The following is a 27,899-nucleotide window of genomic DNA, read 5'->3' as shown; positions in this document are numbered from 1 at the left end:
CAGAGCATATGTCAAAGAGTCTGGGTTCACACTGTCCAAGATTAGAGACTTGTACATGCTCCTAGGCTGGTCCCCAGTACCAGGCTGTATTGCCACCCTTCAGAACTCCCTCGCTCTTAGCACAGCACCTGCCCGAGCAGGTGTGTACCTCGTAAACAAGTGCAGAGTTGAACACAGGGCAGAGAGGCAGTCAGAAATGGGGTAATAGACCTACGGAGACTCCTCCCTTCAACTGGGAAGTGAGGAAACAGACTTCTACCTACAGTCAACAGGTGTCTGTCTAGCTGGCTTGGGGTGGCTGTGTTCTTCTTGGTTTTTGGTTTCACCAGATTCAAATGAGCACATAACCTTCCTCCTTCCCTCCCCTACCTCTGTGTCCCAAATGTTGAAAAATACTCACGAGAGGCGGTACCACCTCTTGCAGACTCCAGAAACTCTCAGCAGCTCAGGGAGGCACAGGCAGGAAAAGATGCCAAGGAGCAGCTCATCAGGAAGCGAGTCCCAGGAAACACCTGCCAAGAGGCAAAACAGGGTTTATATCACTAAATCCCTCCTTGTCAAAGTCACAGAGTCTCCGAGCATTTATCAGGCACATGCCACTTCGCTTAAAGGGAGTTTCAAATAAACTAAATTCTTCATCCTCACATTTATTTTCCCATGCCCTACACTGATTTACACACTGTGGTGGTTTGAATGACATGTTCCCTCATGTTCTTGGACATTTGAACGCTAGGTTCCCAGCTGGTGGTGCTGTTTGAGTCCGTTTAGGAAGTGTGACTTCACTGGAGCAAGAAGCATGTCACTGGAGTGGGCTTGGAGGTTTCAAAGTCCCATGCCACTCCCAGTGAGCTTTCTCTGCTTCCTGCTTGTGATTCCAGATGTGAGTTCCCAGCCTGCCCTGTGGCCATGCCTGCTGCTTGCTGCCAAGACTCCCTGCCATCATGGATTCTAACTCTGTGGAACCAGAAGCCCAAATGAACTCTTTCTTCTGCAAGTTGTCTTGGTCGTGGTGTTCATCGCAGAAACAGAAAAGTAACAAAGACACACACTCTGCTGTGAGCATCCCACTTTCTCAGCAGTGAGACTCAAGAAACAAGACTATTTTTCCTCTTGTTATTCCCCTGGGCACTAGCTAGCCAAACACTGGCAGGGATACCTTGATTAACCCTGACACAGAGCAAGTCCCCAGCCAGCCAATACACTGGGATGCTTGAAGCTACGAAGTGGTCCTATGGTGTGGACCTATATAGAAGGCAAATGACCCTTCCTCCCTCTTGGAATACAGAAGGCAATTCCCAGTCTATCACCTAAAAAAGCAATTTAGGCAAGATGTCCCCCCCCCCCTTTTAGTTTTTCAGGACAGGGTTTCTCTGTGTAGCCATGGCTGTCCTGAAACTCGATTTGTAGACCAACCAGACTGGCCTTGAACTCAAAGATCTACCTGCCTCTGCCTCCCAAGTGCTGAGGATTAAAGGCGTGTGCCACCACCGCCCAGTTCTCGTTTCTTAATTCAACAGGTATTTCAAGATTCTCCACTACCTACGGAGTATCATTTCAGGTGCTAGGGGAAGATCAGCAGACCAAATGAAGACTAATGAAATCCTTCCCCTTCAGAGAGCCAATGTGTTACGGTGGGTGGGAAAAGGACAATGATACACAAAACAAGCCCATTTTGTGACATGTTGAAGAGGATGCCAGCTATGCAGAAAGCAATTCAGCCAGGTAGGGAAATTGAGGCACAGCTATCAGGTTTGAACAGTGCTGTGGGGAGGGTGTTCCTGGGGCAGTGATCACTGAGTCAGGATGGACCGAAGCAAGGGGGTAAGCCCAGTGCCTGTGTTCTAGACCCTGGAACAGGCATGTCAGTGTTGAAGAACAGAGTGAAGAAGGGTAGTAGTGGAACATGTAATGAGGAGCAGGGGAGGGAGGTGGTTATGGAGAAAGACCCTTGGCTTTGAGTTAACACGGAACTCCTAGATGACTGTGAGCACAGGCTTGCCAGAATGCCAGTCACGTTCACTGTGCATACGTGTGGCTGTGCACAACAGACTGGAGTGGGAGGAAGGTCAGTGCAGCTCTTCTCTGTCTTGGCAAAGGAGTCTCTAGGGGTTCCTCCACAATCCTACCTCCAGTGGCTCTAATTCAGGGTCTCTACCTTCCTGTCCCCAAGACTGAAAAGGGACCAGCATTGGCAGGATCTGCAGTTTATAGAGAGATGCATCAACCAGGCACTGTGAACCGGGGAGGAGGCCTCAATGGAGAAGGGCACTGAGGAGGGTGGGGCATGTGGCAGCTGTGGCCCCCGGCAGTCTTCCTGGACTGTCTTTCTGAGACAATCCTGCCTGTCTTTCAACTGCACCCTTTCAACAGACACCGAGCTTACATCCACATTGCGTAGTACAAGGCTCAACCTTTTCCTGCCAGAGCTCAACTCGTCCTTTAAGCCGTTGCTTATTTGGAGATGAGTTCCAGCCATTGGAGTCTACTGGAGTTCTTAGGATAAGTCATTCTGGGTTGCACCTGGATGCTAGTCACTGAAAATAAAATTGCTCCTAAAGGCCCCCTCCTATGGGAAGCATCATAATCAATGGTGGTCACTTATGTACATGATTTCATTATTCACTCATCTCTTTAGGCCCCACAGGTCCACAAGATCTTGCAAAGGAAAATCCGATGTTTTTACATACTAGGAACTAAAATTTGATCCGTGCATATGTTCACTGAACACGAATCCCACCATTTGCTCTAGGGACAAAGAGAAACTAAGCACAGCCCCGATCCATACTCTATTTAGAATCTGAGAGACAGACAAAGAAGACATTTCAAGGGTCATGCTTGGCTACAGGAGGGCCCAAAATGCTAGACAGCTTCTGGGGCAGATGCGTGGTCAGGGAAGTTTTCTGGGAAGCAGTGGCTCCTCATTGCTCAATCAAGGACTGCTGTCGTCCTTCTTTGTTTGTTATCCATTTTCAACATTTGAGACAGGGTCTCAAATGCTCTGTACTCCACTGGCATTGAACTCACCATGTAGCTGAATGCTGACATCCAGCTTGCACTCCTGATACTCCTGCCTCTACTTCCCAAGTGCAGGAAGTTGAGATTTTCCTATGATTTACAGAGACCATCCTGTTCCCATCCCCAGTGTATCTGAGAATTACTACACTAAGAAAGAACTCAGCCCTCACTGGAATCTTAGCCATGATGGTCCCAGCCTGTGAAGCTGAGTAATTGAGTCTCTCTAGATCTGTAGGAATGAGAACAAACAGATTTACCCGGAAATGCTATTCAGTGTGGAGATGAGGTGATGATGTAGGAGATTTTAAATAATGAAGTTAGAGAGGCAATCTTTCCTGTCCAGACATCTCTTCCTTCCTCACTAAATCAGCCCATTTTCCTTCTCTGATTTTTTTTTTGATGCTGCTTTGAATATTCATGAACAGGCAAAAACAGATCAATCAGAGGAGGGTCTGTACAAATGTTGCAAGGGATTTACCCAACCCCATCTCTCCCTCTATCTGAGCTGACGATCTCCAGAAGCAGGTCCTGAGGGTCTGACTTGAAGGAGTTTATCTGGCACATAGTAACAGGAAGCACTGGAGAAGTGGGGAAAACAGACATGGAATGGAGGAAGGCCAGCTGTGGCACGTTAATAAGCAGCCTGTTGCTATAACCGGTTTAGACCTTCAGGGGTTCCCGGAGACCATCTGGAACCTGCCTCTGAGCTGTCCCACCCGAGGGGATGGGTGCTGGAGTATGAGTTCACTAACTGCTGTTGATCATTAATTCTGGGCTCAATGCTAACTCCTCAGCATCCATGCCCAGAGAAAGGCCTCAAGCACAGCTGCATCTGTGTTCAGGAGAGAGCTCTGGGCACTAAGGAAAAGGTGAGTTTGCAAGGGACTAGGGGTTGGTCAACAGCAGTGTCCATTAAAGATGACTTAAGGGGGGGAATTAGAGAAGCATGCCCAGAAATGCAAGGCAGGAAAGAAAACTATATGATCACATTTGGTGTTTCCTGTTTTATTAGGAAGATCTAAGAAAGCAGAGAAAACAGAACAGTAGGCAACGGTCTCATGATAAGAGCAGCATAATGTTGAACGCAAAGACAGCAGGTTCAGGCAACAAAGCCTCGCAAGAAAACAGTCCACTCTAATGAAGGCTTTGGAGTCCAGCTTGTCTCAGATTTCAGCTTAACGGACACCTTCTCCGAGAAGCATTTCCAGGTCACCACCAAAGCCCCACACCCGGGTTTGCACATGTAGCAACACGCAGTGGCTAGCATTTGATAAATATTGCTAAGTGCATCGAACCTTTTATTCCTCTGTGAATTCTTAACGTGACCGGCTTTCTTTAACCAATTAATTACTACATGCCTAATGCTAAGAACAGAACCTGATACTGAATATTAGAAACTGCCTGCTTGATATTTCATGTAGGAATGACTAATATCTTAGAGAAGGATGCTGGTTTTATTTTAAATATGGGTGAGACTCTTGGCCTTATTGAACCAATTTCCTCATTTGAACAATAATAGATGGGCTTGTAACAAACATCACGGGTGGTTTTAGATTAATAAGCTAGTTTTGAGAGCTGCGAATGAGACACAGCTCATGTCCAATAGCCTCAGGGGCAAATGGGCTATTAAATTAATATTTAACATAACAATTAAAACTGCCATCTACCAGAAGCCCTAAAAACTCTTGGCATTTGTAAAAGTACACTGATGCTGATCTTTGTAGCATCCTATATACTACGTATTATTATTCTCATTTTTATGTATGAATGATGACAAATAATTTCACAAAGGTGACATTAACTATTAGATGGGTGATAGAAACAAGAGGCAAACTCGGGTTTCTAAATTCCCATGCCCCAAAGTGAAGGTACATGGCCACAAGAGGTGGAAGTCTGATGAAGTTCCTGGCAGCAGAGGGCTCTGCAGGCATGACTGTGATTCCCAGATGATGGCACAGCATACCGCTGGCACGTGGAAGGGATGGAAGAGAAAAGAACTCAACCAAGCATGCTGAGATGCTGAGAGGTATCAATGAGTTTACCACCAAATGGGAGGAGCAAGTCCAGGACATATAGAGCCTTGGCTAACAGCAAGGTACCAAGGGCTCCATTCAGTTGACGACAGAGGACAACTCCAGTTGTGGGGCCCCTGGGTAGAGGTGGATGAGCCTGGAATTGGCTGCTGTCCCAGCAGATGGGGCAGAAATTTGTCTCCAGTAGCTGAGCTGATGGCTGAAATCCAGGCTGTGATACACTTAATCTAATTTTACTTGCCATATTTAATTCTCAAAACATCAGCCATCTGTTTCCTGGATTCTTGACAACATGGCTGCCTAGTCTGTTTGCAAGCACAGAAAGGGAATATCCAGAGGTCTTTTCTCTACTTGCTTCTGCAAAAACCAAGGCTTTGCTCCAGGGGTATACAAAGGTAGCTAACCACCACTGCTTCCAATTTCACCTCAGAAGCAAACTCAGCTTCCTCAGCTGCGACCAACTCTACATGCCCTTCAAACTCTTTGGGAAAGGGGTGTGTGTAGGATTCTAAGCACTTGATCTTTTGTTTTGTTTTGTTTTGTTTTGTTTTTTTGAGACAGGGTTTCTCTGTGTAGCTTTGCGCCTTTCCTGGAACTCACTCTGTAGACCAGTCTAGCCTCAAACTCACAGAAATCTGCCTGCCTCTGCCTCCCGATTGCTGGGATCAAAGGCGTGCGTCACCACCGCCCGGCTTCTAAGCACTTGATCTTTGTAGTATAGCTAACTTGTCTTATTTGATCTATTTATTTCTCAGACTATCACCAACACTCAAGATTCAAACTGCCTATCCAAAATGATTCTAATGATATCCCAAATTGTGCTAAAAACAAAAACACCCTAAATTTTAATTATATGCATGGATGTGTCTGTGAGCCAGTATGCATAAGTGTAGGTGCCCACGGAGGCCAGAGGGGTTGGATCTTCTGGAACTGGAGTTACAGGAGGCTGTGAGCTGCTAAGATCTTCTCAAAGAGTATTAAGTGCACTTTACTGTTAAGCCATCTGTAGCTTCCCAAAATTTCAGCAGGGCTTTGTAGTACATACCTAGTATTCCAGTGCTTAGGAGGCAGGAATAATCTCCTTCTACCTTATGGATTCAAGGGATGGAACCTAGGATCTCAGGACTGATGGCAAAAGCCTTTACTTGTAAAACCCTCTTCCCAGCCCTGTTATTATTATTATTATCATCTAAAGAATGGAGTAGAATAGAACAGATAATATCTCAGGCAAGGGGAAATGATAGCTCTATGAAACTCTTGTTTCAAATTCCCCTACTGCAATATAAAATAATCTATTTCTTACTAGTTAAAAAAGTATTGAGAGAAAAATGTTTGCCCTGGGGTATTAAAACACTGATTCTCAGGCTCAAGAAATTCTTGGATCAGAATCTCAGGAATTCTGCACTTTGAACAAGATCCCTTGTGGATCCTGATATACTCTGAACTTGGGAGTTTCCAGTCTGAGAGACAACCTTTTGTAGGGTCTGGAATTTGAATCGGTTTAACAGCCATGGAAGAGCTGATCAGCACATTAGTTCAACCGCATTTTCATGGTCCTCACCTATTTAAAAGACAGGGAACAGGCGTTGAATGACCATGAATAAAATGTGATTGTCCTCTTTCTGCTGCTGGCTTCACTTCTGGACCGTTGCCTCCAATTCCTGCTGTACACCAGCCCCAAGAGCCAGCCAGAACCGCTCTGCTATAGGATGGTCCCATAGCTTTAATCATTCCACATAAACAGATGAGGAGGAATTAGTTGCCAGATGTGTGGCTGGAATGCAGTCCGTAGGGAAATCGTGCTTAGCAATGAACCAACAAAAGCCCTGGGCCAGTCACCAGATCTCTGAGTACAGCAGGTGGGGCCTGTCCGGCCCTAATCCTGGCAGAGTTAGTCGCCACCTGTCCTGACAACTGCAGGCAAACCTCCCTGCAGTGAGAACCCAGCTACACTGGAGGCCTGTGCCTGCTTCTGGGGGCTTGGTGGGACTCCTACAGCATCTGCCTCTCAGCTTACAGCAGGAGCCCACTCCTCATCCACTGCAATTAACCAATGGAAGTCCATGGATGTGTAAATATATGCCACTGCCTTCCCTATCTCCTAGGTCACAAAAACCCTGAAAGTCATGATGTTTCCTCTCTCATTTTAGACATACATTTTAAAAGTCAATCTTAAAGTCTAGGCTCATTTCTGGGCTGAATGACTATAATCTGAGCGCTTGGGAAGCCGAAGACAGGATTGCCATGAGTTCAAGGTCACCCTGGACTATGAGAGTCTATTAAATAAACAAATGCCAGGTGTGGTATCTCACAGCTGCTCTCCTAGCTCTCACCTGAGGCAAGAGGCATGCTGGGGTTTTAAGACTACATAGTATCAGATCAACCAGGGTTATACAGCAAGGTCTGACTTTAAATAAATAAATAAATAAATAAATAAATAAATAAATAAATAAATAAATAAATAAATAAAAAACAAAAAAAAAACCAAAGACAACAAAATGTAGACTCATTGATGGACCAGTTCAGTTCTTCTCAATACTTTACTTTTGCTGAGTTAAGAAGGACTGCTCTCATTCAGTGAGTTACTTTTGCACAAATGGCTCCTCCCTGCGTCCCTCTGTCCCTCTGTCTCTCCCTCCCTCCAGCCCAAGGACACTCAAGGCCTGAGCTCCTCACACTGTTGTCTTCCTGGAAGACATATTGCTGTGTGGGAGCTGCTGTGTATTTTGTCTTTCCTCCTCAACTCCATTTTTAAACTCCTAGGCGACAGCAACCCTCCCTTATCTTCTGTCTGGTTTCTACAGTGCCTTGCTTCAAAACTGACTCCGATTTCCATCCTTGGGCATGCGAAGCAGCCATATTCCAGGCCCAAAGCTATCCACAATGGGCAACTTAATCAAAATCTGCTCATCTTAGCAGGAAGTATCTCTCACCACATTTGGCTGGTCAAACACCAAATCTCTAGGGTTAAAATTGCAGGCACTAAAAATAGGCGTCACATTAAGTTTTAAAGAAAAAGAGTTCGTTATGGGTAGAGTCAGATTAACATCATTATAGACAGTTTAACATTATGATATCACATTATATAAGTCAATTGACTTCCCAAACCAGTGTCCGAAGTTTTGTTGACCAGTATTAAGTATTATATACCCATTTCATAATAAGAGCTTTACAGTTTTATTCATCTTCACAGCAACCCAGTAAGTAGGAATTATTGCTGCTCCATTTCAGACAGCTCAAGTAGTTTTCCAGGACAGACAAACAGCAGCATCAGGATTCAAATGCAGATCTGTCTGAACTTACCACCATTTTTCTCTAGTTAATCTCAGATATTTTTATTTATTCAGTTATGTTTCCAGTTTTGAGACAGCCTCATCATAAACCTCATGCTTTCCTGGAATATTTCCTAGTCTCTCACCTCAGCCTCTTAAGCCCTGGGACTAGAGATGTGTGCCAGCATTACCTGGCATTAATGTGCATTCACATGCCACAATGTGAACAAGACTCCCTTTCCTATAGAAGTTTTGAAAAGCCAGAACAGATTTTTTTTTTAAAAAAACAGAGCCTTACTATGTAGTCCTGGCTGTCCTGGAACTCAGTATTTAGACCAGGCTGGCATCTAATAGGGGATCTGGCTCTTGAGTCTGGGGATTAAAGGCGTGTGCCACCATACCAGAGTACAAAACAGGTATTTTAAAGCAAGCAACTGATCAGCTTATCACCCCAGATGCTGATAACGCCAGATGGGAGAACCTAAGAGTATACTTATCTACATTGGCTCTGCAAGACTTCACTTTGATGTTTTCCTCAATCTGTTTATCCAGTCATCGCTCACCCAGTTTCCATTTAGTAGACTTTGGTTACCTCTTCCACGGACAATCTCAACACCCTTCTAATTCTGTTGTCTCTACATTTGGACTCTATCCAAATCTGACCACTGCTCATCATTCGCCCACATCTTAACACGTCTCTAAGCATCTATTGCCTATCCTCTACCTGCTACAGTTCAGTCTCAGTTAACCCATGTGCTCCTTTAAAGGGTTCAATGGGCAGGGGGGTGGTGGCCCACATCTTTAATCCCAGCACTGAGGCAAGTGGATCATTTAGAGGCCAGCCTGGTCTAGAGTTCCAAGGTAGCCAGGGCTACACAGAGAAACCCAGTCTCAAAACAACAACAACAACAGCAAAGGGTCAGGGGTTCAATGAGGTAAGATTGCTAACGACTCAATTCCACCAGTCTGCCATACTTCTCCCTCCTCTACTTTTACACCATGGTGCACTGTTTACTCTAGAATTTTACAATGGCTGTTCCTTTTGCCTCAGGTTCTTTCTACCAAGAGACATTTTCATGACACACTCCTGCTCTCTCCCTTCCTTGCCTTTGCTTAAAGGTCACTGTCCAGTTAAGGGTTTTAGCCAATACCCAGTCTTCAATCTATCATCCTGCTAAGGGTTTTAGTCAATATCCAGTTTGCAGTTTGCATTCTGACTTCAGGACTTCCATTCTCTCTCAGCTTGATCTCTTTCTGTTTTGAGCGACCACGGCCTAACACGTTACATAAAACAGCATGTCCACTGTGTTTATGGTATTTCCTCACTGGAAGGGAAGTTCTAAGATTTAAATGTGTGTGTTTTGTTCACTGCTGTATTCTTAGCACTAGACCGTGGAAACCATAGTGTGTTCTCAGCAAATACTTGCCACATCACTCTTTTAAAAGACAAAACAAAACAAAAAACCCAAAACCCAAAAAAACAAAAACAAAAAAATCTGACAATGCCTCAGGTCAATACACTATTATTTACCCTATGACTGTGAGTACCTGAGTCTCGATCTATCCTGGAGGCACTTATTTAAAAATGCTTGGGAAATCAGGGAATGGGAGTCACTGGTAAGGGAATAATTTAAAGTAAATTCTATTTTAATCAATCCATTTTATCTCCAAGAGACAGAACTGAGGAGAAAGCTGAAGTTATAAACCCATTACAATGATTCAGGAAGAGATGATGAAAGCTGGGATCGTTTGCCATGCAGGAGTTTAAGACACAATGACCAGTTGGATATAGGGGAAGAGTGGAGATCACACTAAGTTTTAGGGTTCCATGATTGCAACTATAACCCCACATTAATGGAAACACAACACCCCCAAAGAGCCTGTTGCAAGTGGAGTAGGGAGATAAATTTTCTCCTCTTAGGTCAACATTTACCTTCCTAAAGTGCCTACAAATAACCTAATTTAAGATATAAAGTTCACTCTGGTACTAAGCAGTGCTTTAGAAACTAAAGGAATCCTCTAAGGTCCTTGCTTATATTCCCATTATCAGTGTGCTGAGTGGACTTTGAGCAGGGAGATTCCCTTGTAAGGAAAAGGGCAGGAATGCTGTCTCGTGGGTTAAAAGTTTCAAGTCAATTGTAGACCAGAAGATAAAGACCTACCAGGATTCCGGAGACTTCAACAACTGATTTCCATTATACTGCAACACTTCAAAATTAGGCAATTTTAGGTACCCAGCCTAAAGATCCCACAAGGAAATAGTTCAATCAGTTTAGTTCAAACAAAACAGTTCCATCCATTTCTTACACAATTTGAATTTCAATGTCCTACCTTACCTGGAAAGTTCTCTCGATTGAGCTTAGGCCTCCGGATGATCACAAAGTCTTTGTCGCTGCCCTTGCTTTTTAGCCGTTTCCTTGGAGGGCTCTGGGGGTGGCCGAGGTTTGAGAGCAGTTCATGAGGAATGTTCTCACTGTCCACCTCCTCCTTCTCCAAGGCAGAGACACCCATGCCTGACAGCAGTTCAGAAGTCTTGTTGGAGTCCCATCCCCACGTGAAGCTGGTGCTGACGTTGCTACTTTGGTCCGGAATCTCCTGAAGGTGTTTCCTGCAGATGGGCACACATTCCCCATTCCTTTTGAAAGCACACCCCTCAGTAATTCCAAGGTAAGAATGAAAGAAGCGTCAAGCATGCAGTGTAGAAAAGTCACACCAAGCAACAGTATTGCATTTTGTTAACGTCCCTGCAGCGAGTTTCCAAGAATGAAAGAGAAAATCGGAAACACATACACACTCCACTTCGAAAGGCTTTGGAATTTATGGTCACGCAGAAGGCCTCAACAATTTCTTCCCGTGGAGGGAAAAAGAGGGACGACATTCATACCATGATTCAAAACAGTGGGAGGAAAACCTAATTAGGAAGCCAGAGCGAAAGACACATATTCTCATTAAAGCATGCATCCATCCACTTTCTTCAAAAAAAGGGGCTAAGTAACCATTCACCAAACAAGACTATTTGAGCAAGAAGCAACATCTGCGGCCTAAAAGAATTCAAACGGTTCATTCATGCTTTGCCCGTTTTTTGTTTTTTTTTTTGCAATCGGTTTACCTGTGCATTGCGTCCACGGATTCAGGGGGTTTGAATGTGTGCATTAATTGAAGACCTGCCTGTCTCCCAGACTCCCGCTCCAGCGCGCGGCGCAGAGCGATCCCCGGGGGCCCCAGCTGCCGGACCCGCGAACTAGCAACGTTCCATCACCGCCGCGCGCGCGGAGTTCTGCATCCCGCTCTCCAGCAGCCGCCTTCTGACGCCCCGGCGCCTGCTGGGAACTGTAGTTCTGGGCCTGGCTCGTAGTCCGCCTAGGTTCGCTCCTACTTCCTCCAGTCGTCTTCTTTTTTTTTTTTGGCCAACCCTCCGGATACCCACAACCCCCCGCGGCGCAGGGCGGGATGGAGGGGTAGATGTGGGGGTGGGGAGGGGGAAGGACGGGCAAGCGGAAGTGGGCGGAGCCAGACTGACTTGGGGGAAAATGTCAGCCGATTGACTGGGTCCGGCTTTTTTTTTTTTTCCTTTTTCCCCCCTCCCCGGAGCCCACAAGGCCTTGGGGGGACCACCGCCGCGGTCGCCCCGGACTGTGGGTCTCTCCGACCGCGGCCCTGCTGCGGCGGACGCGAAGCTTCTCAGTCCCTTGCAGACGCTGTCTGGCGAGATCCCACGGTGAGCCTGAGGTCTGGGGTCCCGGCCCAGCCTGGCCGAGATGGACTGGGGTGGAGTGGTGGGGGGCGCTCGAGATCTGGAGGGGGCGCCTCCACCGCCAGGCCCGTCTCCCTGGCCTCGGTGGCCCGCCAGGTGAGAGGGGCTGCGGGTGGCAAGCCTGCCTGCCCTCCTGCCTGTCGTCTGCTTCCTCCACCTGGCAGTGGGCGGCCCTGGGGCTCTGTCTGTGGACCCGATCCTTACCCTCCCCTCTAAAACAGGCTCGAGGACGACGCACACCCCGCGGGCTTGGACTGGGGGTGTCGAATCAGATAACGTGCGCGTGGAAAGCCTTTTTTTAAAGCACTTCCAAGAGAAGCCGTGGTTTGATTTTTTTTTTTTAGGGCAGCAGGAGCCCGTCGTGGTTCCCTCCCGCGTGCATCCTCTTGTCTCCTTGATGAGTCTTCTCTCAGGTGGCAAACCCAGGGAATGCGAGGACGAGGCGAGGCTTGCAGCGAGAGACCACCCTGGAAAGCTGTTATGGTGCTTCTGACCCAACCCATAACCTCTCTTTGAATCTCTGCCTGAAAGCTAGGCTAATTTAGGCTCTCTGAAGAGGTCGGGGAGGGGGGCGATTAGATTAGAATGACCATGCGAAATTCAAGTGTGCAACCTGCTGAAAATGTGACTCCAGGGCAGCGGGGGAGAATGTAGGGGGATGCATTTCAAGACCAATGAAAATGAAGAGGATTTATAAAGTTGAGAAAAAAAGTAGGCTAGCTTCATCAAAAACTTAAGAATATTGGTTCGTATGTTAGATGACATGCCCTTGTGTTTGTTTCTTTGGCACGGGCGGGTGGCAAGATTCGTTTTGTTTTGTTTTGATTTTTCGAGACAGGGTTTCTCTACTGTAGCTTTCGTGCCTTTCCTGGAACTCACTCTGTATCCCAGGCTGGCCTCGAACTCACAGAGATCTGCCTAGAGTGCTAGGATTAAAGGCTTGTGCCACCACTGCCCTGCTCAAGATGCATTTTATAATGGAATTAAATCCCTCTTGCTTAGTCTTAGCACTACGGGGGCAGAAACAGGCAGATCTCTATGAGTTCGAGACCAGCCTGGTCTGCAGAGCGAGTTCCAGGACAGTGAGGGCTACACAGAGAAACCAGTCTCAAAAACCACCCAACAAGAGAGAGAGAGAGAGGGAGAGAGAGAGAGAGAGAATATGAATGACGCATATTCACAGTTCATTCATTCAACTGTTACAGTAAGAAAGTGTGTTAAAATGAGACCTTCTGAGGTTTAATGTAAAGTTACCTGTTGTTACTTTGGAAAACACATTTGCCTTCTCTTGACCTACATCCCTTCTGTTATTGTAACTCATTTAGGAAAAAAAAAATGCAGTCTTCTTTTTAGGGAGAGTGAACAAGACAGAGCTTGTAAAGTAATGAAAGGCAACACAACAATAATAGTTTAACACCATGCTAATAAGCAATGTTGAGATATAAAGTAATTAGTAAAGGCAACCTCAAATAAATACCTTATAGGTGGGAAGGTATAATAGATGAGATATTTCTAAATTTAAACATAAAATATAACCTTGTTTAGCCCTGAATTTAGCTAAGTTACCAGAGAATGCATAGGATATTTAAATTAGTGGACACAAGGCCCTCTCTAGGACACCAAGGAAAGCCTATCAGCTTTGAAATTAGGAGCCCAGGAGCCTCTGCTTTGCCTTGATAATGGAACTATTCTTCTTTGACATTTCTTCTACTCACAGCTTTTTCCTTAGTATGGTAAAAAATTTTAAGGCTTATACTGGCACACATGATTCTTTTTGATAGAGGATTTCTGTCCATTGATGATTGAGATTATTAACTAGGTAGAAACTGCCCTGTAGTCTCTTAAAGGACTACGTTGTGATTGCTGCTAATGTAAAATATTTTATTTTCTGATTAATCTTATTTAATCTTACTCCACACATATTGCATTTCATTTTAATAAGTTTTAAAACATTTTTAGCATTAGAATTAATCTGGGTCTGGGAAAAATCATATTTTTTATAACTGAAAATATTATTAGGTTGAATAATATCTAGTGCTCTTTGGAAGCTAGAAATAGAACACAAAGTGACATTATAAATTGAGAAACATAAGATGTTTTGAAAAGGCACTAACAGTGTCCTTTATGCAGCTAAAAACACAGCATAGTTACAAGGCAAGCAATGTTTTCAGGGCCCAGGAGAGGCTAGACAAGACTGACAATCCTAACTGGCCATGATATCTATGTGCATATATATGGCATGTATATGCATACATGTGTATAACTATGTCTATGTAGCCATCTATTCAATGCTAGTTGATCTTATTTTTGAAAATCAAATATAGCCAGAGAGATACAGTTAAGCATAATGGCAGTCATAGTTGCATCACAGAGAGAAATTTAAAAATCTCTGTATGTTATTTAGCTTAGGGGAACAAAGAACTGGAGACCGCTATAGCAAGATGTTTTCAGTTGCCTATCAAGTTCCATACCTATCCCTTTCTCTTTCTTGGTTTTAAAGTTATCACGAGTTTTCTTTGATTTAATGATTTGTAATGGGCAGCTTAGATCAATAACAAAAAGATTCTTATTTGTTCTGTTTTACTTTGTACTTCTCCCATGAAAATTAGAAACAAAACAAAACAAAACTACTAAAACTAGTCTAAATGAAATAAGTACCCACAAAGTAAAAAATTATTATTATTTAGCATTCTGTCTTGATATATCTTGGAAAAAGAATAGGGGAATATTTTAAATTTATTTTTTATGAAAAAGGAACCATAGAGATTATTTAAAGCAAATTGCGTTTTAAAAGGATGTCTGGATTGGAGATGAGACATGAACTTGAAATCCATTCCCTGTGGTCAGGATGCCTCAGTTTGGATCTGTTTTGCCACAGGCTGACTGTGAGAACTTGCATAAGCTACTTACCCACTCTGCCATTTTCTCCTTTAGTAAGCAAGAATTCTAACAGTTTTTCCTCACTAGGTCATGGGACTAATTAAACCAAGCAAATAATGTGCAGTGTAATATCCTAAGCATACACCCAATCTTAGAGTTCCTTTGTAAAAACGTTACTTTGTTATAAAGGAGTCTCTGGATATCAAAGTAATTCTTACAGATTCTCCAGCTGAAATCCTCAAGGCTTTGTTGAAAGGTTAGTGTTCTCCTTACCCACTGACCTGCTTGCAGATTCAGCCCTTCCAGCCTTGCCAAAGATGAGTCATCTGCTTGTGCCTCTTGCTTCCACACCTTGGAATCCTTGTCACCTGGCTTGTCAATTCCTCCCTTAGATGGACCAAAACAAGAGCAAAGCCACTCTGACTTGTTTTTTAAAGTGAAATTGTCATTTGTGCTCTTGTTCTAAATGGAGCTCTAGCCATGAAATCTTTAACCACGAGAATAATACTTACAGCTAAGGCATTTCTTAGTAGTAGTTGGAAATTGCTTTCTTTTATGTTTGATCCTTCACTTCTTCTTCTGCTCATTTTAATTCTTTGTTGTTAGGATCTTGAGTTATCATCTAGCTTTCATTATATCACATCTGAGTTAAAATACTAATTTAAATTAATACTGCAACTGGGAAGTGGCCCAGTGGTGGAGAGTTTGTGTAGCATCTCAAGGCCTGGAATAAAAGCATACGTTAAAACCAGCTCTGATGAATCCTTAGGTTTTGATGGGAAATTTTTTATTGGTTTCAGAACTTTGGGGTTTGACAATATTTTTTTTTTTTTTTGTCAGTTTTTTGTTTATATCCTCCTCATCAGTTGCTTTGGTTTCTTCTTCTTCTTCTTCTTCTTCTTCTTCTTCTTCTTCTTCTTCTTCTTCTTCTTCTTTTAAAACTCAATTCTCTTTTGCTTGAGTTCCCTCTCTGTTTTTGAACATTTGGAATTCCTCAAATTTTTCTTTCACAGTGAGTTTATCCTGTATAACCATTATCAGCCACAATCTACATAGAAGACAGCACTCCTGAACCATTAATTTTAGCAAGATGGCTATAACGGCATTTGAAAATAGTATTGAATACTATTTTGATCATTAGAAAATGAAGTTGAAAAAAAAAAAGAAATGAAGTTGGGTTTTAAATATTTAAGGCTTTTGGACCTGGTATTTTGAATTGTACAATCGGACTACATATAAGGTGCTAAAATTTGATCAATTAAGTCAGTTGGCACTTTGATTGTGAGTAAAATCAACTTTGCTACTATGGTGTTAATACCAACCCATGAAAACTAGGATGCTTCCAAATATTAACCATCATCTTCTCCCCAAACCTGTTATTTTAATGTTTGAAGAATATAATAAGTCAACCTTTGTTGTGATCAAAGGCAAATTTTTTTCTTTGGCTCTTGAAATCTTTCATAGGGTTACACACAGTTACAATTTAGCTAATGATCTGTAATAATTAACCCACTCTGATTATGTGCCTAAATGAATGACATCTTGTTGGGCATTGGTGTGCTAGGTGCGCCTTCTCGACATGGTTCTGAATTGTGTTCAGTCTCTGGCCAGCATACAGATGAAGAATTGTTTAGCTACCTTGCAAACTGAAGGAAATAATGCTAATATTGCAAGGGAGCAATAATCTTTATGAGCCAGGTTCATTTCTTACAAAGGGATAAGGATACACTTTGGAAGTTATTGTAGCCACAGAGATTGAGAAGTAAAATACAGTTGCTTTCCTTTCTTATATATACTTTTTTGAGGAAAGCCGACTTTTGAGGGCAAAACTAATGCTTTGAGACCATTGGAGCAAGTAAGTATTTTCTAGAAGACAGCAGAGGTAAGCAGTTAGTCCATATTCAGGACCTGCTTGTGTCTGGGACTCTTCATTAGTGTTTTATGCATATTTGATCTTTATAGCCACAGGTGTGAGGTGGTCATCTTCATTTAAGAGCTTACATTGCATAAATTACACAGTTATGGTTTTAAGCCCAGGTTTTCCAAGATATTATAAAACATGTATTTTAAAAGAGTTGTAACATCCAACACACACTTGAATTGTCTGTATATTTAATCTTACATATAATAGTGACCTTAAAATAACTTAAATACAAAATACTGTTATTTATTACTAAAAATTAAAAGCATACATATACAAGAAGGCATAAAGAAGAGAGTAGAAACCATTTTTTTTCATGCACCATCATCACCACATTTTGTTTTATTAAATCTTTGTCCTTATATACTCAGTTGGTAATGGTGAGACCAGAGGACTTTCTGGACTACTTATTGCAAACTTTTAGTTCTCCTGTGTTTTTATATATAATGCTATAGTGAAAATGAACATTGTAGATAAATCTTTAATTCCCATTTTGCTGTTTCTTTTGTGTATGTGGGTGTATGTTTGCACACACATACTTGTGTGTATATATGTATATTTATGTGCGTGTGCGAGCATGTGCGAGCAGTGAGGCCAGAGAGCCACCTGTGTTGTTGATTCTCAGTGCTGTCTACCTTATTTTAAGAAGTGCCTTTTTTTGGGAGCTTCCTTACTAGGTGAAGCTGGCAGGCCAGCAAGTCCCAGGGAGCCACCTGTCTCCTCCTCCTTAGCCCTGGAAATAGAAGTGTGTGAGTGTGTACCCCAACACCCAGCTTTGTGCTTTGGTTTTCCTTGAGAATGAGTAATTAAAAAAGGAATTGGTGCTACAAAGGTACAGTTTTTTTTTTTTTTTCCTTAAAGGATTTTGATATGTATTCCTCAATTGCTGTTCCATTGTTAACAGGACAGGATTTTTTTTTTTGTTTTTTGTTTTTTGTTTTTTGTTTTTTGTCTTTGTTTTTCGAGACAGGGTTTCTCTGTGTAGCTTTGCACCTTTCCTGGAACTCACTCTGTAGCCCAGGCTGGCCTTGAACTCACAGAGATCCACCTGTCTCTGCCTCCTGAGTGCTGGGGTTAAAGGCATGCGCCACCACCGCCCGGCTAGGACCAGATGTTTTTATATTGACAATTACTTTTATGAACTATAATATGTAAATAGCTAAGTGAGGTAAAGAATAAGGTACCCTGCCTTTCAACAGTTATTCAGTTGCAGCAACCAAAACGAGCTATAGGAATTCATAGGTAGTCATAGAACGTACTATCATTCTATACTTAAAAAGTAATTCCTCATTTGAATCTAGGAACAAGATCAAAGATACAGACTTTAAACTCATATTCTTTCAGGTTAGGAAAACCCAGTCAATCTCTAATTTCAATGGACTTCACCTGTGTCATAATGACACAAAAAGAAATAAACAATGTGGTAAATAGAATACTGGGTACACACACACACACACACACACACACACACACACACACACACACACAGCTATCCCTTAATCTCTGGAAATGAGAGTATCCAGTGTTTGGACTCCATATTTCCCCTTAGCCTTGATGAGTGGAACTAAATTTTGCCCACTGTGAATTCTTAGATCTTCAGAGAAAAATGTAAATGTAAATGTAATTGTAAACCTGCTGATGCCTTGAGATCCTAAGCAGAGAACTCCGTTGAGCTTTTCTGTGCTGGAAATTTTGATCCACAAAAACTATGACGATAAAGTTGTTCATCATTACTGCAGTAAAAATACTAATATGGCAGGTTAGTACTATAATAGGCAGAAGTAGACAACAAAATCAGTTACTAACCTACCATATTAATATTTTTACTATGCTTCTTAATTTCTCAGTCTCAGTCCTTTAAAATGTTATAGGTTAAAACATACATATGAGTGTTTCATCCCGGCACAGGAGATGTTTGGCTGTATACTTTCCTCATAGTCGGGGTGCTGTTCTATCACTTGGTTGCCTTAGAAATGGTTGAGGTCCAGGTTTTTTCCTCAAATATTTAAACTGATATTTAAACTGTTTAGTAGAAGTTGATAAGATACAAAGCAGTAGACATTAATTTATAAAGTTTGTTTTAACAAGTTTCAAATTGCTTTTGAATTAATCAGTAATAGAAATAGAAAAGTAGTGTAAGTCCTAACAAATAGAGTAGTCACTCACTAATTATTTCAACAGGTATTTCAAATGTGCCAGATACCTTAGAGCTCTCTTTCAGGGAGTCTAGCTACAGAAGGTAGTACAGGGATATAATTAATAAGTAAGAAGTGGTACTGGGAAGATAGTTCAGTGGAACAAGTGCTGATTCACAAGCATGAGGACCAAGTTCAGATTCCCAGAACCCAAACAAAAATCTGGGTGAAGAGGCACATGCCCTCTTGATGGGCAGCAGGGACAGAGACAGGAGAATCTCTGAAGCTATTAGCCAGCTCATTAACCAATCTACCAACCTCTGGATTCAGGGTGGAAAAAAAAAAGTACATATTGTCTCGTCTTTTCCTGTTTTCAGTTTTTCTCCCCCTCGCTTTTTTTTTAAGAAGTGAGGAATCATTTGCTGATGTTTGTATTATACATTCACAATTAAAAATATTTTCCAGCTGGTGTGCCAGCACATGCCTGTAATCCGCCAGCACTTGGGAAGTGAAGGGAAGAAATAGTCAAGCTTCATTCATGATAGAACCAGCCTGGGCTACATAAAACCCTGTTTCAGAAAAACAAAATTGTTGTCTCAATACTGAGTTACCGGTTCAAGGCTAGTCTAGTCTATATTATGAGTTAGAGACTAGCTTGGGCTCCATAGCAAGACCGTGTCTTAAAAACTTGGAGACAATGAGCCAGGCGGTGGTGGCGCACGCCTTTAATCCCAGCACTCGGGAGGCAGAGCCAGGCGGATCTCTGTGAGTTCGAGGCCAGCCTGGGCTACCAAGTGAGTTCCAGGAAAGGCGCAAAGCTATGCAGAGAAACCCTGTCTCGAAAAACCAAAAAAAAACAAAAAAAACTTGGAGACAAAACAAAACAAAAACCAACTAATGACTTGGTAAGACCAGCTATGGTGCCACATGCCTGTAATCCCAACATTCAGGTAACTCTCAGTAGGAGATTGATGAGCGTGAAGCTAATCTAGGCTGTGTGATGAATTCCGACTGACCAGTGTGGTCTAGATAGTTTCCAATGGTGATAGTAGTAGCTTCTTTTTACATGAAATAGAAAAGCAGCTTTCTTTAGAGGAAGTAAGATTTATACGGAGGAATGGAAAAGGTTAACCTATAAAGTGGAGTATAACAAACTTTGATCATGAAAGTTGAGTTTGACAAAGCACACGAGGAGAACATTGTTTCAGGAAGTTACTTTGGAATGTTTCTGCTGGTGACTATTTCGGAAAATCTTAAGTTCTTGGCTATGGATGATCTTAGAAAACTTTATTTTATTAAATGTCTAACTTGCTAAGATAGACTTAATATCTGGTTTTCTATGATAGCTTATTTATATAAAATTTTCTGCTACAAAGATCCACCCCTAACCATGAAGCTGTTTGCAGTTGATCACTGATGGCAAAGGGAAAATCAGTTTTCTCTGATGGAGTGTCACAGGATTTGTCAGCCACACTCAGGACAGGCCTCATGCCCAAGAGTAGTTGGCCAACAAAACGGACTCCATGGTTTTTGTTTGTTTTATGTGCGTGTGTTTTGATATTCTTTATCTTACTGGTAGTGCTTATTTCTTTTCTTTTTATGTTCTTTAGAGAGAGAGAACATTTAGTTGGGTAGATGGGGAGGTGGTGAGGATCTGCGAGGAGTTGGGGGAGGAGAGATCAAAATATATTGTATACAAAAGTTTTTAAATTAAAAATAATTTAAATGGTTGCCTAGCATTTATATAACATTAAGAAACATACTCAAATATTATATTAAAACTGTTCATCTTAGTATTAATTTAATTTTTTAATATTTTTAAGAATGAATATGACTTTTATTAGAATATAAAAGATTGTAATGATATGATTACATTTAATCTACCTAAAGAAATGATATATGTATCTTTATATATACATTTTAAATATACATCAGTATACAATATGGCAGTGAGAAACTTAAAGAATACATAATATATCTTAGAATAATGAATACATTATGTATAAATGATATATATGTGTGTGTATATAGGTATATATGGGACAGGGTCTTGCTATATAGTGCAGGCTGGCCTCTAACTCATGACCCTCCTGCCCTAGCAGGAGTACTAACCTAAGGGTATGTGCTAGCACACCCAGCCTACTGGTAATTTTAAAGATGTACTTTAAAAGTGAGTTATAAAAAAAACCTTGTCATCTTGTCTTATTCACAGGCCAATGTAAAGTTACACAACAGTTTTCCAAAGTTTCCTAATACATTAATAAAGTAATTAAAAAATTTCCAAATTATTGTTTCCTATGTTAATGTTACACATTTCTTTCTTTTCTCTTGTCTAGTGAACAGATATGGTCCAGAACTGTACATGAATCACATTAGTTGGAGATCGTGAGCATTCAATAATGAGTGGTGCAGCTTTAGGACTTGAGATCGTTTTTGTCTTTTTTCTGGCATTGTTCCTCCTTCATCGATATGGAGACTTTAAGAAACAGCATAGACTTGTAATCATTGGAACACTGCTCGCTTGGTATCTCTGCTTTCTTATTGTCTTCATACTGCCACTGGATGTTAGTACGGTAAGAGTGAAATTGAGGTACAATTTAAAAGACGGTTGTAATCATACAATTTGAAATATGCTTTAATATTGCTTTGTTAAAATGACAAAACTATGTGAGGTTATCACTTTTTTAATTAAGAAATTTTCTACTCACCCTACATACCACCCACAGATCCCACCTCCTCCCACCCTCCAGCCCTCCCTCCCAAGCCACCCCTGATCCCCACATCCTCCAAATGAGGGTCTCCCATGGGGAGTCGGCAGAGCCCAGCACACCTAGCTGAGGCAGATCCAATCCACTCCCTGTCACACCAAGGCTGTGCAAGGTGGCCACACCATAGGCACCTGGCTTCCAAAAGCCTGCTCATGTACCAGGGATGGATCCCAATCTTCCCGCCCGGGTGTCTCCCAAACAGTTCAAGCTAAATAGCTGTCTCCCGTATCCAGAGGGCCTAGTCCAGTCCTATGGGGGCTCCATAGCCACTAGTCCACAGTTCATGGGTCTCCACTAGTGTGGCCTGTCATCTCGGCATGTCTTCCCATCATGGTCTCCACGTCCCCTGCCTGTGAAATCCCTCCTCTCTCCAATCACTGGATGCCCTGAGCTCAGCCTGGCCCGGGGCCATGGATCCCTGCATCCACTTCCATCAGTCACTAGACAAAGGCTCTATGATCAGTCCAGGCACCCCCTCAATTACTGCCAGCAGTCCAAGGTGGGGTCATCCCTGTGGATTCCTGAGAGCTTCCCCAGCACCCTGCCTCTTCCCACTCCCATGATGTCTTCATCTATCACGGTATCTCCTTCCCTGCTCTCCCACTCCATCCCTGCTCCAGCTCGACCCTCCCATTTCCCCATCTTCTCACCCCCCATTCCTTGCCCTTTGCCACCCCCCCAGCCCCCAGCCCGCTCATGCAGATCCCATCCACTTCTACTTCACTGGGTTATCCATGTGTCCCTCCCAGGGCCCCTCCCTGTCAGCTAGCCTCTCCGGAGCTGTGGACTGCAGTCTGGCCATCCCTTGCCTTACATATCATTTTGAATTTCAATGTTGTTTTAGGAATTTAGTTATTAAACAGTATAGCCAGGAAAATAGGTAGGTAGATTTATGAAAAATCTTTTAAGTATTTGGTGAATTCTTGGTTCTCAATTTAAAACATGTTATATTGCTTTAGACAATATACAACCGATGCAGACATGCTGCTGCAAATTCCAGCCCTCCTGAAAATAATAATGTTACGGGAGTGTATGCATCTGTCACCCCAGCTCCGAGGTATTTTTTCCTTCTACTTCCCTGTTTAATATAATACTGCAGTATTTCAATTGATAGTCTTACCACCTGGTTTCCCTTATTCCCTATTGTTCCTCCTACTTTCATCCTTGCTAGTATATTTATTATATTGCATGGTGTTTACATATACATTTTAAATCTACATCAGTATACAGTATGGTAGTGAGAAACTTAAGACATAAGTTTTAGTCTATTTCCACCCCTTGTCTAAAACCTGTTATTCATATCACTCTATCTTAAATATAAAAGTCATGAACATTCCCAAGTTTCAGCACCATAAGTAAATTTATAAAGGAGAAGCATTTTCCATGTCATCTAATTTACAAGAATTAACACAAGTAGAGTTTGGCATGGTGGCACACACCTATAACCCCAGCACATCAAGAGTTCAAGGCCAGCCTCACCTACATAGTTCAAGACTAGCCTAGGCTACATGAGACCTTGTTTTTAAAATCCCCAAATAGAAACAAGTTAAAATAAGGTTATTGTGATAAAGAGTATTTCTCTCATATTAGACATTCTTAAAAACGTCATAGGGGCTTGATAGATGTTCAGCAGTTAAGAGCACTTCCTGTTCTTGCAGAGGTCCCAAATTCAATTTCCAACACCCATGTTGGGCAGTTCACAACAGACAAAACCTCTGGCTTCTGTAGCACACACACATACATGGAAACTCATACACATAATTAAAAATAATGTTTAAAAGAAACGTAATTTCACATGAATAAACATTCAGAATTTCAAAAGGTTATATTGAATCCCTGTTAAACTTCCACATAAGAAGCTTACTCATGTTGGCATGAAGCTTTTGTCAGTACTTTGGGGAGTATTTAGCTGCTTCTTTATGCAGCTTTTAAAAGAAAATATAGGACCTAGCAAGATAGCTCAGTAAATACAGTGCTTGCCTCACAGTCATAAGGACCTGAGTTTGGTCCCCAGAATCCACATAGAAATGTTGTGCCTTGTGACATGCACTTGTAATCCCAGTGTTGGGCTCACTGAACAACAACCAGTGTAGCCAAATTGATGTGCTCCAGACCAGTTAGGAGCCCTGTCTCAAAGGGCTAAACTAGTGCTCCTGAGGATGACACACCAAGGATGACATCCTCTGGCCTTTGCACGTATGTGCTTTCACATACACAAACGTGCACATATATATGCAAGAACATCTAACTTGAGTAAAGGTAAAATGGTAGTCTTCTTTGAATCACCATTAAAAACTAGATGTAGATCAGAAATAGCTTGAGGATTTAGAAGTCCTTGAATTAAAAAGATAGCCTCCTTGTCTAGAAAACTTTTAAATGGAAGAATTTATGGTCAGAGACTCTTATTATTTTTATTATTATTATTTTCATTAGAAAATAATATTATTTTCTAAAATTATTTATAATTAATTATTATATAAATAATTAAAATAATTAATAAAATTATTATATAAATAATTAAAATAATTAATAAAATTATTATTATTTTCATTAGAAAATATGAACAGTATTGTGTATAGCTTGTGGGTGCTTATCTCTGCAGAAGTGATAGAGTGTCTAATTTAATTAGCATTTCGTTTTTCAGGAATTAATCACCTAAATTTCTGTTATATTGAATTCCTATTAAATTCCTATTCCAACCTTCACTACTATGTAACAATAAAGGACAAAATATAGCCAGCCCTACAAATGGGATGAGTGTATTTTAGGTGTAATCATTGAGTATTTGATTCCATAAATCTATTTGTTTTATAAAGATTTCCACACTATCAGTCAGTTAATTAAATACTAGGGCTGCTTTTCACCAAATAACGAAAAATATACTGGAAATTGGAAACTTAAATGGTATTCTTTTTTAGAGTAAATGGTTTTGTTTCTTTCATGTACAGTTTTTTGTTTGACAGCTTTGTTTTTAAATTTTTCTGAGATATTATGATTTGATCAGTAATTATTTATCTCATGCAAATGAACTTTGCTACTCACAAATTTATATGAACTTTCATTTAAGAAATAATTATTTGTGATTAATTGACTTTAAATTGTTATAACAGACAACACCCATGTTTCAAGCCATGGAGTTACATTCCAGACGGGATCATGCCAATTTTCTGGAGGGTAGTTTATTGGACATCACAGTTTTTAACATGGTAAGTGGCAGTGAAGGATACATTTTTGACTAAAAGTGATTAATTTTTAGTGAACCATAATATTTTGAAATGTATATATCCCATTTTTACTAACTCAAATTTCTCCTATCTTTGCAAAAAGGAAAGGAAAGAGGAAAAAAACAAATGAAAATTTTTCTTGTGACTCTTTCCTTCCATGTTAGCCTTGTTTGTCCTTCAATCCAGTCCTCTTTCAGCTCTGTTATTACATGAAAGTGCTTTACTAAGGTCATCACTTTCCCTTGGTTTCCTCTCTTTAATTTTTCTTTAATATCTTTTTTATTGAAATAGAATTACATAGCTTCCTCTCTCCCTTTCTTCCCTCCAGGCTATCCCAATCACCCTCTCTCACACCTATACCACACCTCCACCCCAACTCTCAAGTTGGTAGCCTCTATTCTTTGATTACTACTGTTACATACTACCTGATAAGTCAGTTTTTGTTTTTATATATATGGTTACAGGATTGAACACTGTGCATTGGACAACCAGCAAGGGAACTTATCCTTGGGAGAGGCTAATTCTCCCTCTCCCAGCAGTCATTCATTATTTGTAGTTCTTGTCTAGAGCAGTGGTTCTCAATCTGTAGGTCATGATCAACCTACAGGGAGTTGATCAACCCTTCACAGGGGTCACCTAAGACTATCAGAAAACACAGACATTTACATTAGGAGTCATAGCAGCAAAATTACAGTTATGAAGTAATAATGAAAATAATTTTATGGCTGGGGACACCACAACATGAGGAATTTATTTATGCATCTATTTCTAGAAGAGACTGTTTCACCACAGACTTCCTGGTATTCTATCTCTTAAAAATCTTTCCTCTACCACAATGACCTCTGAGACATAGATACAAGAGCTGTGATAGAGACTGGGTTGGGGCTGGGCTCCCCTCAGTCTCTTCATCTGCATTGTGTCCATTTGTGTTTTTCTGTAATGGTCTCCATTTGCTGGAAGAGAAGCTTCTTTGATGAGGCGTGGTAGCTACACCAATCTGTGGGTATAAGGATAAGATTTATAATATAATAAGGAATTATGCTGGCCTAGCAAAGTGGCAGTAGTAGATTGTTCTGTAATGTACATGTCCTCACTAGCCTTCGGAAGCTGGCAAGGTTTTCAGTACCAGGCATCATTTCCTTCCTGTTGAGTGGCCTTAAGTCCAATTAGACAAATGTTGGTTACCACCAACAAATGTGAGTGCCATTTACTGCACTATTCCAGACATCTTGCCATGCTGGTTATTATTCTGATTCATAGATGTTGCAGTTGGGTAGGACTATTTAATTGTTTCCCTCTCTTGGCATTTTGCATAGTATTTACTGAAGCAGGCTAGACTGAAGGAAAGAAGCTTTCAGGTTAGATCCAGCTCAAATAACCAAGTCTTGGTTCCTAACTGTGCAGTGTCTTTAGCAATAGGGGCCCACCCTCTAGGCCTGCCTGCTTACTCATACATTCTAATTTCCTTCATGGACATTTCCTTTATTTCTGTGACCCAGTTCCTAAATGTTGGTCTTCCCTTGAGCCTTATGCTTAGTCATCTTGTCTGCCTGTCCCCACAGAGCATCAATTACAGCTGTGATTTTAATAACCAGTAATGTACTCCAAGTCTATTTTTCTACCCATTATAGTTTATCTTTCTTCTGTGCTTTAGACTCCCAGTTATCTTCTATCTTCTGATCCTTTCTTAGATATTCTGCAGGCCACTAAGCGCTCAAACTGGATGTGGTGAACATTCCAAGAGGAAAATCACAAAACAGTTGATGTCTCCATTTGCTTACCGTTACTTTATTCCTCAATCCATGATAATCCTTTTTTAAAAATTAATTAAATTTTTTCATTTATTTTACATCCCTACTTCAGCTCTCCCCATTCCTCTCCCCCACCTCCCTCCCAATCCACCCTCCTCCATCTCTGTTCAGAAAGGGGCAGGCCTCCCATGGCTGCCAATATAGGATGGCATATCAAGTTGAAGTAGGACTAAGCACCTCCCCTTTTATTAAGGCTGGGCAAGGTGACCCAGCATTAGGAACAGGTTCCCAAAAGCCAGCCAAAGTGTTAGAGACAGGCCCTGTTCCCCCTGCCAGGAGTCCCACAAGTAGACCAAGTCACACACCATCACAGATATGCAGAGGGCCTAGGCCTGTCCCATGCAGGCTCCCTAGCTGTCAGTCTATAGTCTCTGAGCTCCTATGAGTAGGCCAGTTACTTCTGTGGGTATCCTTGTGATGATCTTGACAGCCTCCCCCGCCCCCTAGCTCATACAATCCTTCCTCCCTCAACAGGGTTCCCGGTGCTTGGCCTAGTGATTGGCTGTGGACTCTGATTCTGTTCCCATCAGTTACTGGACGAAGGCTCACCAATGACATTTGGAGTAGTCACTAATCTGATTACAGGAAAAGGCCAATTCAAGCTACCTATCCATTACTGCTAGGAGTCTTAGCTGGGGTCATCCTTGTATATTTGTGGGAGTTTCCCTTGCACCAGGTTCCTGCCTAACCCTTAAATGCTGCCCCCAATATTCCAGTTGTCTCTTTCAGTACCCTCCTCCTCTACTGCCCCCAATCTGATCCTCATGTTCCCATGCCCGCCTGCCTCCAGTCCACCCACAAAATCTCTTCTATTTCCCCTTCCCAGGGAGAACTAGGTGTCCTACCTTGAGCCCTCCTTGTTCTATAGCCTCTCTTGGGTTGTAGATTATAGTATGGTTATTCTTTATACCTAATATCTACTTATGAGTGAGTACATACCATGTTTGTCTTTCTGGGTCTGGGTTACCTCACTCAGGATGATTTTTTTCTAGTTCCCATTTGCCTTCAAATTTCATGATATTGTTTTTTAACAGCTGAGTAATATTTCTTTGTGTAAATGTACCACATTTTCTTTATACATTCCTC

The 27,899-nt window shown here is 41.7% G+C and overlaps 2 protein-coding genes across 4 annotated transcripts in view; one reads left to right on the top strand and one right to left on the bottom strand.

The window, feature by feature from the left end:
• Positions 1–11,707, bottom strand: part of Skp2 (S-phase kinase associated protein 2) — a 28,574-nt gene extending 16,867 nt beyond the window's left edge. The window contains exons 1-3 of the mRNA XM_006994709.4: positions 11,430–11,707; positions 10,657–10,928; positions 401–512 (exon numbers count right to left, since the gene is read on the bottom strand). Coding sequence (XP_006994771.1) covers positions 401–512; positions 10,657–10,928; positions 11,430–11,473 — 428 coding nt within the window. The 5' untranslated portion in view covers positions 11,474–11,707. The remainder of the gene's footprint in view (positions 1–400; positions 513–10,656; positions 10,929–11,429) is intronic.
• Positions 11,708–11,762: 55 nt separating this feature from the next.
• The window catches only part of Lmbrd2 (LMBR1 domain containing 2), a 51,410-nt gene continuing 35,273 nt past the window's right edge, over positions 11,763–27,899 (top strand). Inside the window, exons 1-4 of one of the 3 annotated variants that reach the window (XM_006994710.4) lie at positions 11,763–12,038; positions 21,347–21,583; positions 22,738–22,835; positions 24,889–24,984. In XM_006994710.4, the coding sequence (XP_006994772.1) occupies positions 21,410–21,583; positions 22,738–22,835; positions 24,889–24,984 (368 nt within the window). In that variant the 5' untranslated portion in view covers positions 11,763–12,038; positions 21,347–21,409. Of the gene's footprint in view, positions 12,039–17,575; positions 17,708–21,346; positions 21,584–22,737; positions 22,836–24,888; positions 24,985–27,899 lie in introns of those variants that run through there. The other 2 variants (XM_076551798.1, XM_076551797.1) reach the window with 2 other exon arrangements.

The sequence above is a fragment of the Peromyscus maniculatus genome, chromosome 15 (genome assembly GCF_049852395.1).
Source record: "Peromyscus maniculatus bairdii isolate BWxNUB_F1_BW_parent chromosome 15, HU_Pman_BW_mat_3.1, whole genome shotgun sequence".
Classification (NCBI taxonomy): domain Eukaryota; kingdom Metazoa; phylum Chordata; class Mammalia; order Rodentia; family Cricetidae; genus Peromyscus; species Peromyscus maniculatus.
Note: the sequence above shows the minus strand (reverse complement) of the source record. Positions and strands in the feature narration are given on the sequence as shown.